The sequence below is a fragment of the Gossypium hirsutum genome, chromosome D11, assembly GCF_007990345.1.
Source record: "Gossypium hirsutum isolate 1008001.06 chromosome D11, Gossypium_hirsutum_v2.1, whole genome shotgun sequence".
NCBI classification, from domain to species: domain Eukaryota; kingdom Viridiplantae; phylum Streptophyta; class Magnoliopsida; order Malvales; family Malvaceae; genus Gossypium; species Gossypium hirsutum.
This window is the reverse complement of record NC_053447.1, coordinates 67,816,173-67,828,560: the sequence shown is the minus strand read 5'-3', so window position 1 is coordinate 67,828,560 and position 12,388 is coordinate 67,816,173. Positions and strand designations below refer to the sequence as shown.

General features: G+C 33.9%; 1 protein-coding gene across 3 annotated transcripts; it reads left to right on the top strand.

Annotated features, from left to right (window-relative positions):
- The first annotated feature begins 6,076 nt into the window (after positions 1 to 6,076).
- Positions 6,077 to 12,356, top strand: LOC121223471 (TMV resistance protein N). 3 transcript variants are annotated; one of them, XM_041104967.1, is made up of 5 exons: positions 6,077 to 6,606; positions 6,869 to 7,970; positions 8,304 to 8,344; positions 9,100 to 9,340; positions 9,462 to 9,596. In XM_041104967.1, the coding sequence occupies exons 1-4, from the start codon at positions 6,119 to 6,121 to the stop codon at positions 9,272 to 9,274; spliced, it is 1,806 nt and encodes a 601-aa protein (XP_040960901.1). In that variant the 5' UTR covers positions 6,077 to 6,118; the 3' UTR covers positions 9,275 to 9,340; positions 9,462 to 9,596. The 3 variants fall into 3 exon arrangements, with proteins under 3 accessions (XP_040960901.1, XP_040960902.1, XP_040960903.1); XM_041104968.1 differs by lacking the exons at positions 6,077 to 6,606; positions 6,869 to 7,970; positions 8,304 to 8,344 and adding exons at positions 10,392 to 11,139; positions 11,413 to 11,491; positions 12,069 to 12,356 and having other exon boundaries at positions 9,199 to 9,340; positions 9,462 to 10,301; XM_041104969.1 differs by lacking the exons at positions 6,077 to 6,606; positions 6,869 to 7,970; positions 8,304 to 8,344 and adding exons at positions 10,392 to 11,139; positions 12,069 to 12,356 and having other exon boundaries at positions 9,199 to 9,340; positions 9,462 to 10,301.
- Positions 12,357 to 12,388: the final 32 nt, after the last annotated feature.

Below are 12,388 nucleotides of genomic sequence, written 5' to 3'. Positions count from 1 at the left end.
TAATGTACAGTATTTATAGACTTTAGTGACTACCCTGAATTTAGCAACAACCTTACCAAACTCACTAACTAACTAACAACTCCTATTCTCTAATATTCATCCATCTTCTCCACAGACAAGACCCGTAGAAAACTCCGAAAACGAGTAAAACTCGATAGCGAAAGTGGCTTACTGAGAACATCAGCAACCTGATCACACAGTGAAACCTCGCCAATGGCAACAGTACCATCAGCAACCTTCTCACGAACAAAAAATAAATCTAACTCAACATGCTTAAACTTTGAATGAAGAACAGGATTAGCAACAACCGCAACTGCCCCAGAACTGTCACACCAAATATTGAGAATACTATTAGACTGAACATGTAATTCTTGAAGTAACGATAAAAGCCACGTAACCTCACTAGTAACTGTAGCAAGACTTCAGTATTCTGCCTCAACAGTAGACCGAGCAACAACCTGTTGTTTCTTCGTACACCATGACACAGGTGTATGTCTGAAATAAACACAGTATCCAGATCTCCGGTCATCAAAATCTAATCCCCAGTTTGCATCAGCATATCCAACTAAGGACAAACCAGTGGACTGACGAAACACAATTCCAAAATCAATCGTTCTACCTAAATATCTCAAAATGCGCTTCAGAGCAGTCATATGAATGGAAGTAGGACAATGCATAAATTGACATATTCGATTTACAGCATAGGCAACATCAGGCCGCGTAAGAGTAACATACTGTAACGCTCCTGCAAGACTCCTGTACTCAGTCGGATCCTCTAACCGCTCACCACCATCTCTAGTCATAATAGAAGAACTAACCATCGGTGTAGGAACACACTTCGCATTTTCCATCGACCAACGTATAAGAATATCACGTATATACTTCTTCTGACAAAGATGAAGGCATCCTGACGAAGACCGAGTAACCTCTATCCCAAGAAAATAATGAAGATCACCCATATCCTTAAGAAAGAATTCACTATTTAGTAATTTAACAAACCACTCTATAACAGAAGGCACATCACCAGTAATAATAATATCATCAACGTACACAAGCACATACAGTGTCAAAGTTGATACAACTCGAACAAATAAGGAAGCATCAAATTTTGAAACCACAAACCCCATAGAGACGAGAAATCCTTTTAGCTTCTCAAACTAGGCACGAGGAGCCTGACGAAGACCATACAATGCTTTCTTCAAACGGTACACCAAAGGTCTGCCATCTGAGCCATATTGAACATAACCGGGAGGTTGATGCATAAAAACTTCAGTGTCAAGATCGCCATTTAGAAATGCATTATTCACATCCACTTGCCGAAGCGACCACCCCCTAGACACAACAATAGACAAAATAACTCTGATAGTGGCCGGTTTGACCACTGGACTAAATGTTTCCCTAAAATCACAACCCAGAACTTGAGAGCAGCCTTTTGTAACTAATCGAGCCTTATGTTGAGCAATAGTACCATCAGAATTCTTCTTGATTCGGAACAACCATTTGCACCCAATGACCTTACGATTAGACGGAGCAGGAACTAGCTCCCATGTAGAATTACGCATAAGAGCATCATACTCATCTTGCGCAGCAGCACGCCACTCAACAGTAGCCAGAGCTTCTTCAATTTTAGTCGGTTCAACAACTTCAACATTTAAAACCTTAGGCTTGTAAACCCCCGCTTTAGCTCGAGTGACCATTGGATGAGTATTGCCCACAAGTGTCCTAGTAATCTAATTTTTAGATGCCGACGAAACACCTACAGACATTCTCATAGTAGAATGAGAGTGAGCATTGGTATAACTTGATGATCCTGAGCCATGTACTGCTAGAAGATCACTCAACTCAGTTCCATCATTAGTTGAAGAATCAGAAGCTGGAAGATTACCCGACCCAGTCCCAACATTAGTTGAAGAATCATGAGACTGAGGCTACTCCAAATTAACATCTAAGACAGGACCAGTGGTCTGAGACTGTAACCCTTGTAAAGACGGTGTCATCATGCAAGGCTCAAGATTTGAGGAATAATATGGCCACACGAGAGGAACAACCGTCGAACTAGTCTGACTGGTCGTCGATACAGACTTGTCTGGACTAGTCTCAGCAAATAGAAACCTCTGCTCATCAAAGACCACATGCCTTGAAACTATAACCTTACCATCTGGTAAAAGACATTGATACCCATTGTGACGAGGACTGTAGCCTAAAAACGTAGACGACTGAGACCGAAATTCCAACTTATGACCTACAAACGGACGTAAGTAAAGATAACAACAGCAGCCAAACATTCGAAGATGATCATAGGTCGGATTACTTCCATATAGTGCCTTAAACAGAGAACTATCCTGAAGTACAATAGTAGGAAGTCGATTTATAAGATGAACCGCGCAACAAAACGCATACCCCCAGTATTTCATAGACAAATTTGCATGAGCCAACAATGTAATACCCATTTCAACAATGTGACGCTGTTTACGCTCAGCTACTCCATTTTGTTCTGAAGTATACGGACAGGTCAGTCGATGTATGATCCCTTGAGATTCTAAGACAGACGTAAAACCACGATATTTGCCTCCTCAATCGCTCTGGAACTGCTTAATAGACTTGCCAAACTGTGTCTTAATCAATTGTTGAAACTGAGTAAAGTATTCTAGTGCTTGAGCTTTTTGATGTAAAAGATAAACCCAAGTAAACCTAGTACACATATCAATAAACGAAACATAATATCTCTTATCACCACGAGCAACAGGTGCAGGACCCCAAAGATCAGACACAACCAACTCAAAAGGATGATAGCTAGTAGTCGAAGGAGAGAAATGCAACTTATGTGACCTGCCTTTTTGACATGCAGTACATATACCATCCAAACTAGTTTTATTTGAAACAACATTACATTATTTAGAATATTTTTTACCACAAAAGTCGACAGGTGGCCTAAACGATTATGCTATAAAGTAAACACAGAAGTAGTCGAAACTATATGTGGAACTTGAGAATGAGCAACAAATGGATCAGTCGTAGGCGAAGTAGAAACCACTAAAACAAAAAGCTGATATAGACCATCATGAATGCGGCCAGTCAGCAATATCTCCCGAGTCACCGTATCCTTAATAACACAATAGGTAAGGTGAAACTCAAAAAACACACCATTATCACGAGCAAACTGTGAAACAGATATGAGGTTTTTCCGTATACTTTGTACACATAAAACATTTGATAATCGTAACGATTTATATTGAGTAGGTAAAATAGCAGTACCAATTGATGAAATTACCGCAGGAGTGCCATCACCCATTAAAATAGATGACTTACCTGAATATGGCATGACATCACGTAAAGCCGACACATCGCGACAGACATGATGACTCACTCCCGAGTCAGGATACCAAGATGGGTGCCACCACTTTGCAAACTACAGTCGCTTTGTCTACTACTGAAGCTGAGTACATGGCGATTACTGAGACTTGTAAAGAAGCTATTTGGTTGAAGGGACTATTTAGTGAGCTCAATTAAGACCTTCAAATCAATACAGTATTTTGTGACAGTCAGAGTGACATCTTCCTTACAAAAGATCAAACGTTTCATAAGAGAACAAAACACATTGATGTTTGGAATCATTTTATTCGTGATATTATTGCTCGTGGTGATATTGTTGTGAGCAAAATTAGTACTCATGAAAATCCTATAGATATTATGACTAAGTCACTTCCTATAACCAAGTTTGGGCATTGCTTAGACTTGGTTGGTGTTTATTGTTGAAGATAAACCCTTAAGGGGTTTTATGGAAGAGGTGGAGAACTTGTTCATTGAGAGTTTGCGATGAAAAACTTGTTCATTAAGAATTCGTACCAATGTGGAGATTGTTAGAATTAAGTGACCCGAATCCTTATTTAAATAAAATACAGTGGTAAAATAAAGTAAAAGTAAAATCCCTATAGAATTATACTGCTTTTATTTTATTTTAGGATAAGGTTTTTTAAACCTTATTAAACTCCATCTATTTGATATTGATTAGAATAAGGTGTTTCACTCCTATTAGAATATGGTTTTACAAGCCTATAAATAGACATAGTCTACTCCTCTTGTAATCATTTCGAATTCGACATAATGAATTTTCTTCTCCTCTACTCGTGGTTTTTTCCCGAAATGGTTTCTATGTAAAATCTGTGTGTTCTTTATTTTTATTTCTATTTCTATTTCTATTTTTCTTTGCGATATATTGTCATTACCAAAGTTATATTTCCACATAACATACACAATAGAGGCTAAATGGCTATAAATACCATTTTATATTATAGTGATTCATAAAAGATAAGTTTGTAAGAAAATTAAATATTCTACTCTAGGGACTAAATTACAAGGAATGTAAACTAGAGAGACTATCTAGCAAATGACTAATAGGGGTTGGTTGACTTCAATGTGGTTCACCAAATCTTGGACCAATGACATAAATTACGTAATTACCAAATGGCTCTATTTTATCTTCTAATCTTAATTTTATAGACTTAGACAGATTAGGTCTAGTTTATCTTCCAATCTCACCGCTTAATCTTGGACTAATGAATGGGTACACGACAAGATTACCTTCCGGTCTCACTTTATCTTAATATTCTCTTAGGGGATCACTACCTAAGTACTTAGTTCTATTCAAATTAGTCCAAATTGTTACGATTTAGTCCTTTCTAAACTTGTTGTACGTTATGCTAGTGGTCTCCCCTTAACTCTTGAAATTTTGGGTTCTTTTTTGTGCGGTAGAGATGCTTCTCAGTGGAGAAGTGGAATCGAAAGACTTAAACTAGATTCTAATAAATAAATTCTCAATAGACTTCAAATAAGCTTTGATGGATTGGAAGAAAGGGAGAAGAATATATTTCTAGATATAGCATGCTTCTTCAATGGAGAAGAGAAAGATCTTGTAATCAAAGTATTGGGTGGTTGTGAGTTTTTCCCATATATTGGAATTGATGTTCTTATGAAGAAATCTCTCATAAAAGTCAATGAACACACACATATTTTTGGACGCATGATTTGTTGCAAGAAATGGGAAGAAAAATTAATAGAGAAAAATGTATTGATGAACCGAAAAAACGCTACAAACTGTGAGAAAAAAGGGATATCCATAGTGTCTTAACGAAAAACACTATAAGCCATTCAACAAAATTTACATACTAATTTTTTTATTGGATCTCTAACCAATATATAATATAAACTTAAAGCTTATTCTAATTCATCTATATAACAATACCTAAAAAGTGATATTCACTAGCTTTGAGAAAAAACCTATTTATTGATTGAAGGCATGATCATCGACAATAAAAGTTAGGAAAGTATATATCTACTTTTATCGATGTGTATTATTAATATTATTAATATTATTATTTAGTTTTACTTTGTAAAAAATATATAATGAAAACAAAAAAAAAACTTAATACTTAATATTTGAATGCTAATTTATGAATTTATCAAGTAACACATTATTCTTTCAAAAAAAAAAATAGGGAGAGATGTTTCTTTTTTATGAAAAATAAAAGTTTATATTTGATAATTAACAATATATGAACTAGATTATAACATGCCATTCAATTTTATTAAAATAAATTCAAGTAATTTCATCCTTAATTATGCGTCCATTTGGTTCACTAATAATACATAAAATTATACATTGCGAGTGCACCAAATATAAATGAAAATATTAGTTCTAGTACTTTTTAGATTTAGGTAATTCGGAGTCAATTGTGCGTGTTAATCGTTCAAAATAGGTATGTTCATTTTTGACCCCTAATTTTTAATAGCCTCCACTGTGCCAACTCTCACCTTTTTGGATTCTTCTTGTAAAGAACATCCATCACTTATCTTTGACCCCTAATTTTGTGCCAACTCTCACCTTCTTGGATTTTTCTTGGAAAGAACATCCATCGCTCATCTTTCACCCCTAATTTTGTGCCAACTCTCACCTTCTTGGATTCTTCTTGGGAAGAACATCCATCACTAATCTTTGACCCCTAATTTCCGCCCCTATGCTCATATACTTACTTTTTCTAGTTCCTTTGCGAGGATCGGGCGATCTATTTTCTGATTTTGAACACCAGATAAAGATATCCTTCTCCTTTCATACATCCTCATGTTGTCGTTACCTTCGACTTCTTCGCCCATTTCTAGAAAGAAATATGATGTTTTCTTGAGTTTTAGAGGTGAAGATACTCGCAAGAACTTCACGGGTCATCTTTATGATGCTCTCAAGAGTAGTGGGATCGTCACCTTCAGGGATGACCCAAAGCTGGAGGCTGGCGAAGAGATCGCACCCGAACTCTCCAAAGCAATTCAGCAATCATGGTGCTCGGTAATTATTTTCTCAAAAACCTATGCCTTTTCAGGATGGTGCTTGGAGGAGCTTGCTGAGATTGTTCAACAAAAAAATGCTAACGGACATAAAGTATTTCCAATTTTCTACCATGTGGATCCATCCGATTTAAGAAACCAAAAAGAAAAAGTAGAAGAAGCCTTTGCCAAACATGAAGAGAGGTACAAGGAAGATAAAGACAAGATCCAAAAGTGGCGAAATGCTTTGACTGAAGTAGCTAAGATCAAAGGATGGCATTTACATAATGGGTAATTCTTTCATTTCTTCTCTATTTCCTAATTTTAATGACTAAAAAATTGTTTTTTTCTAGATTGCATGTAATTTTTTATAATTTTGTGTTTAATTAAGAATTCTAACGAGAAAGTTGTGTATTTTGATGCCATAATATATCTTACTGTCTTATTCTTGCTTTTTGTTTGCTTCCAACTATATTATATTTCATGATTCATTGAACTAAAAATGACAAAGAGCATTTGAAAGATAAAAACATTTTTTTTTATTTCGTTGTAGGAATGAATCAGAGTTTATCGGAGACATTGTTAGGAAGATATCAGCCAAATTATGTGAGACATATCCAATTGATCATGATGAATTGGTTGGAATTAGCTTACCTTTGAAGGAGTTGTATTCGAAAATAAACATTGGGGAAGATGATGTCCGCATTATAGGAATTTGCGGAATGGGTGGCATCGCTAAAACAACTCTTGCAAGGGTTGTTTACACTCAAATGTCACCTCATTTTGAAGGCAAAAGCTTTCTTGCTGATATTCGAGAAGTTTCAAACAAATGTGGACTTGTTTCTTTACAGAAACAACTTCTTTCTCAAATCTTGCCAAATGGATGCTTCAATTTTTTCAATGTTCATGAAGGGAATGTCATAATTAGCCGCAGGTTATCTAGTGAAAAGGTTCTTGTTGTTCTTGATGATGTTGATAATGTACAACACTTGAAATGCTTGGTTGGAAGGCGTGATTGGTTTGGTTTAGGGAGTCGAATCATTGTAACAGCAAGAGATGAACATATACTCCGATCTTGCGGAGTCGATGGTTTGTATAAGCCTAAAACATTGAATCCAGACGATGCACTTAGACTTTTCAATTTGAAAGCTTTTCATAGTGATACAGTGCCAAAAGATGATTTCATTGAGCTTTCTGAAGAGGTTGTATGTTATGCTAGTGGTCTCCCCTTAGCTCTTGAAGTTTTGGGTTCATTTTCGTGCGATAGAGATATAGTTCAATGGAGAAGTGCAATCGAAAGACTTAAAGAAGATTCTAACAAAGAAATTCTTAACACGCTAAGAATTAGCTTTGATGGATTGGAAGAAAAGGAAAAGAATATATTTCTAGATATAGCATGCTTTTTCAATGGTGAGAACAGAGATTTGGCAATGAAAGTATTGGATGGTTGTGAGTTTTTTCCAGATATTGGAATCGATATTCTCATTAAGAAATCTCTCATAAAAGTTAGTGATGACAACCAAACTTTGCAGATGCATGCCTTGTTGCAGGAAATGGGAAGAAAAATTATTGAAGAAAAATGTGTTAATGAACCTGAAAAACGTTACAGATTGTGGAAGGAAAAGGATGTCCATCATGTTCTAACAAAAAAAACGGTAATCTATTCAACAAAATTTACATACAAAATTTTATTTTATCAATATATGGTGTAAATCCAAAGCTTAGTCTAATTGGTTTATATATCGACCTTAAGTGACATCGAATAACTTTAAATAATTTTCATTTGTTGATTATAAATATTAATAATGATTTGTAATATAAATATTTAATTTTATTGAATTACTCTCATTAGAATATATTTTATTTACTATATTTTGACCAAAAGATTGCGATAATGTTGAACATGTATGTAAAATTTTAAAATTTTTATCGTATAATTTTAGAGCATTAATTTTATCTTCTTATTATCGATTCTTGATTACTTTCAGGCTACTGAAGTGATAGAAGGCATGATCATCGACAATAAAAGGTAGGAAAAGAAACATATAAATTTATCAATATGTACTCCTAGTATTGTTATTATTTTTTTTTTTTGTAAAAAGTCCAATAAAAAACAACAACAAAAAGACCTTTTGACTTTGCTTGTCAGAGTAGACAGAAAATTGAAAGATAATACATGTCCCTTCTCACTAATATAAAATGATCATTTCTCCCTTTTTTTTCATCTCACTTTTCTTCTTTACCAAACACAATTCATCCTCATATCCCTTAACTTTTCCACTCAACCAAGTACACCCTTAAAGCTTAATTTCTTTTATGTTCTATTTATAAAATTTATATAGGAACACATTACTTTTTCAAAAGAAATTATAAAGAGGTGTGTCATTGTCTTTGCTAATGTTAATGGTTTATATTTGATGTAATGAAAATCTATATCAATGAACTAGGTTATAACATGTCATTATAAGTTTTTAAAAATAAATTCAGGTCATGCCACCATTTGGTTCACTGGTAATGTATAGAACTATACATCAGTGCACCAAACATAAATCAAAATATTAGTTCTAGTTTTTTTAGGCTTAGGTAATTAAAAGTCGAATATAAATGTTAGATAAAGTATTGTCTAATATGTTAATCATATCTCAATACCATATTCAGATATGCAATAGATATAAGTGCTAGATATGGATACTTAAAAAAGTAATATCGATCTAGCATGGCTTTTAGATATTGAATGTTTTTGTATATTCTGAAGCTTATTTTTGTTTTGCTCATGGTTATTAGGGAATCAAGCAAGATGCTCAATTTGAGTACCGATACCTTTTCGAAGATGAAAAAATTGAGATTGCTCAAAGTGCTTTGTGTCTCAAATTGTGATGATATCAAATATCTTTCTAATGAACTACGGCTTTTAGATTGGACAAGATATCCTTTAAGATACTTGCCTTCAAGTTTTTAACCGGACAACCTTGTCGCACTTCTTTTACCATTTAGTCACATTGAACAACTATGGAAGGGAAACAGAGTAAGAATTAACTCATTGTTTTATCTTATTTTAATATAAATGATTAAACTTTGGTTAAGGTAAAGAATACAAAAATTAGCATTATTATGTTTTCTGTCTAATTATTTATGGTTTTCAACAGCCCTTGTATAAGTTGAAAATAATGAACCTCAAAGGGTCCCAAAACCTGATCAAGATACCAGACTTCACAACAGCATCAAATCTTGAAGTTTTGATTTTGGAAGGTTGTACCAAATTAGTGGATGTTCATCCATCAATCGGAATGCTTAAGAGCCTTAAACTTTTGAATTTAAGAGATTGCAAAAGTCTTAGGAATCTTCCGACCAAATTTGGATTGGAATCTCTTGAAACATTAATTCTTTCGGGTTGCTCAAGTCTTGTAAGGTTTCCGGAGATTGATAGAAAAATGGAACGTCTAAAAACTCTATATCTTTTTGGTTGTTATAGAGTAGAAAATTTGTCGGAGAATTTGCAGCAAGCAAAGTTACGACCAAATTTGTCTTCTCTTTTCAAGGTAATCGTAGGAAGAAGGAAGAATCCCATGCCTCAGATGTTGCCTTCGCTGTTAGGTTTGAGTTCATTAAGAGTGCTAGAACTAAGGGACTGCAATCTTTGTGAAGGAGATATTCCACGTGATATTTCTGGTCTATCCTCTTTGAGGTCTCTTGATCTTAGTGGTAACAATTTCATCATCATACCTGCATCTCTTACTCGACTACTATCCATGCTTGGGTTTCTTGCATTGGAATATTGCAAGATGCTTAAATCGTTTCCTGAGATGCCGACAACTATAGGACTAGTGTCTCTAAATGGTTGTTCTTCACTTGAAGTATGCAATTTAGTGGATTCGGCTGCCTTTCGTGAAGTAGGCTATTTCTGTTCGGATGCCTTTAAAGCCATTAACTGCTTCAAAGTGGCCGAGAATATGAATGCATTAACAGTGCTGAAAAAACAGCTTAAGGTCGATTAATCTCCATTTTCTCCCTTACAAAATCTCATACTTGAGAATTTGTGGTTTTAGTTACCAAACGACTTGTGTTTCATTTTGCAGGCATTTGCAAATTCAAGAGAAATGTTTGATATTATTATGCCCGGAAGTGAAATCCCAGAATTGTTTAGCCAACAAACAAGTGACTCTCCAATTAACATTCCCCTGCCTATCCTCCTTCAGAAAGATAGTCAATGGATTGGAGTTGCTTGCTGCTGCATTTTTGTCAATAATGATGCTTCAAGGGATGACAAACAGGATATCCTTTGTAGAGCAAATATCTATTGTAGAAATTCTGGACAAGACAGCTGTAATGGATATATTTTTCGAGGTAGAAATGGTGGATGGGACTGGTGGGACTGGGGGCTGCCTGAACCAATAATGAAAGATCACCTTTTTCTTCGTTATTGGTCGCGTTATAAATTATATCCTTCCTTGGAGGATAAATGTCGCCATTGTGAAATCACTAATTTATGTAGAATACATTGCTTAGATAAAAAATGCGATGAGCTTAAGGTGTCTTTCATGGGCTTTGGTGTTAAGGTGAAGAAGTGTGGTTTTAGAATAGTGTATGAGAAAGATTTGGAAGAGATAAAAGAGTTGCAGTGCCATACCACTCAATCTTCTCCAAATTTTGAACACATCCACCAACACTCTTCTCACAAACTTGGATTAGTAGGTAGCACTTCTCACATAAAATAGAAACCTAATATCTACGATGAAGCGGAGGAAGAAGGGCCGCAACCAAAACGGATGCAACTTTTTTTCAATTTTTTATAATTGGACAATCCAGGAAGACGCATTAGATATGGTAAATTACTTAACCAACCTTGTCCTACTAAATTTTTTTACTCATCTACCTTGTTTACATCTTTTATTTTATTTAAAGTAATCATTCTAGACTTATTTGCATATGAGAGCTATGATCATTTTATTATATTCTAATTTTTTTTAAAAAATACCATTTAAAATTTTATTCATTTAATTCATTCCTTTTTTCATAATTGAAATGTGTACATTTTGATATTTATTAAAATTTTATTCTCATTATATATATTCACTTACATCTATATTTTATTTTTAGGTTGAAGTAAATATAATCAATTGAGATAGAAATGTGGAGAAAAATAGATAGCTTCGACGACGATACAAGTAATAATAAGGTGAAAATTCTTTAATGAGGGTTAGATCATAATTTCGACTGAGTTAAAAACCATTTTATTTTTATTTGAGACCAACTTATGTGTTCAATTTAATCAATCAAAATTGTTTTTTTATATATTTAGAAGATTAAATATAAGTCCTTAATAGTACTTAAATAGATTTAATTCCTTCTAACAGAGGTACCATTTAAATTTCATGGCTTGAAGTATAAATAATATTATTCTAGCTCTTCAATTTATATTTTTTACAAAGTATTTAAGTTTAGACATTTATTTTGAATACTTGTTCAAATATAAAAATAAAGTACACACTTTTAATTATTTGGAAAATCTTTTCCATGTCAGAGACATTTTCATATCCAATATTTTTTTTCAAAATTCTATAATTTCATTTTTGTTATTGTCTAATGTACTTACTGTTTAGAGAAATAAAAATATGATTTTGGGTCGATACGAGTAAGATTTTCAATGATTGTATTTATGTGATATCAACAAAAATTTCTCAATTTGAGGTAAGTTAATATAGATGATCTCAGTGCAACAAAAATAATGATGGTGTTTTATGTTTGTCCCCTAGACCAAGAGAAGCATGAAAATCTGCTCAAAGAATCATGCAAGTGAGGGACCAACAAAAGTCATCAAGTTGGAATGGAAGCGGACACTTTAGCAATTATAGGCTCGGACGAATTTAGGGAATTACCAAAATATAATTAGTTGTTTTTATCATGTAATGTAATGTAAATTATACTTATTGAAATGAACGTTGATTTTAAAATGTAATTTCAAATAGTAATTTAATTGTAATGTAAATAAAACCTTTAAAATTAGGCATAATGATAAAAAAAGGTTCTTAGTGTTTATAAAATTTGACAAGTTGACCCGTTTTCATTTCCTTTT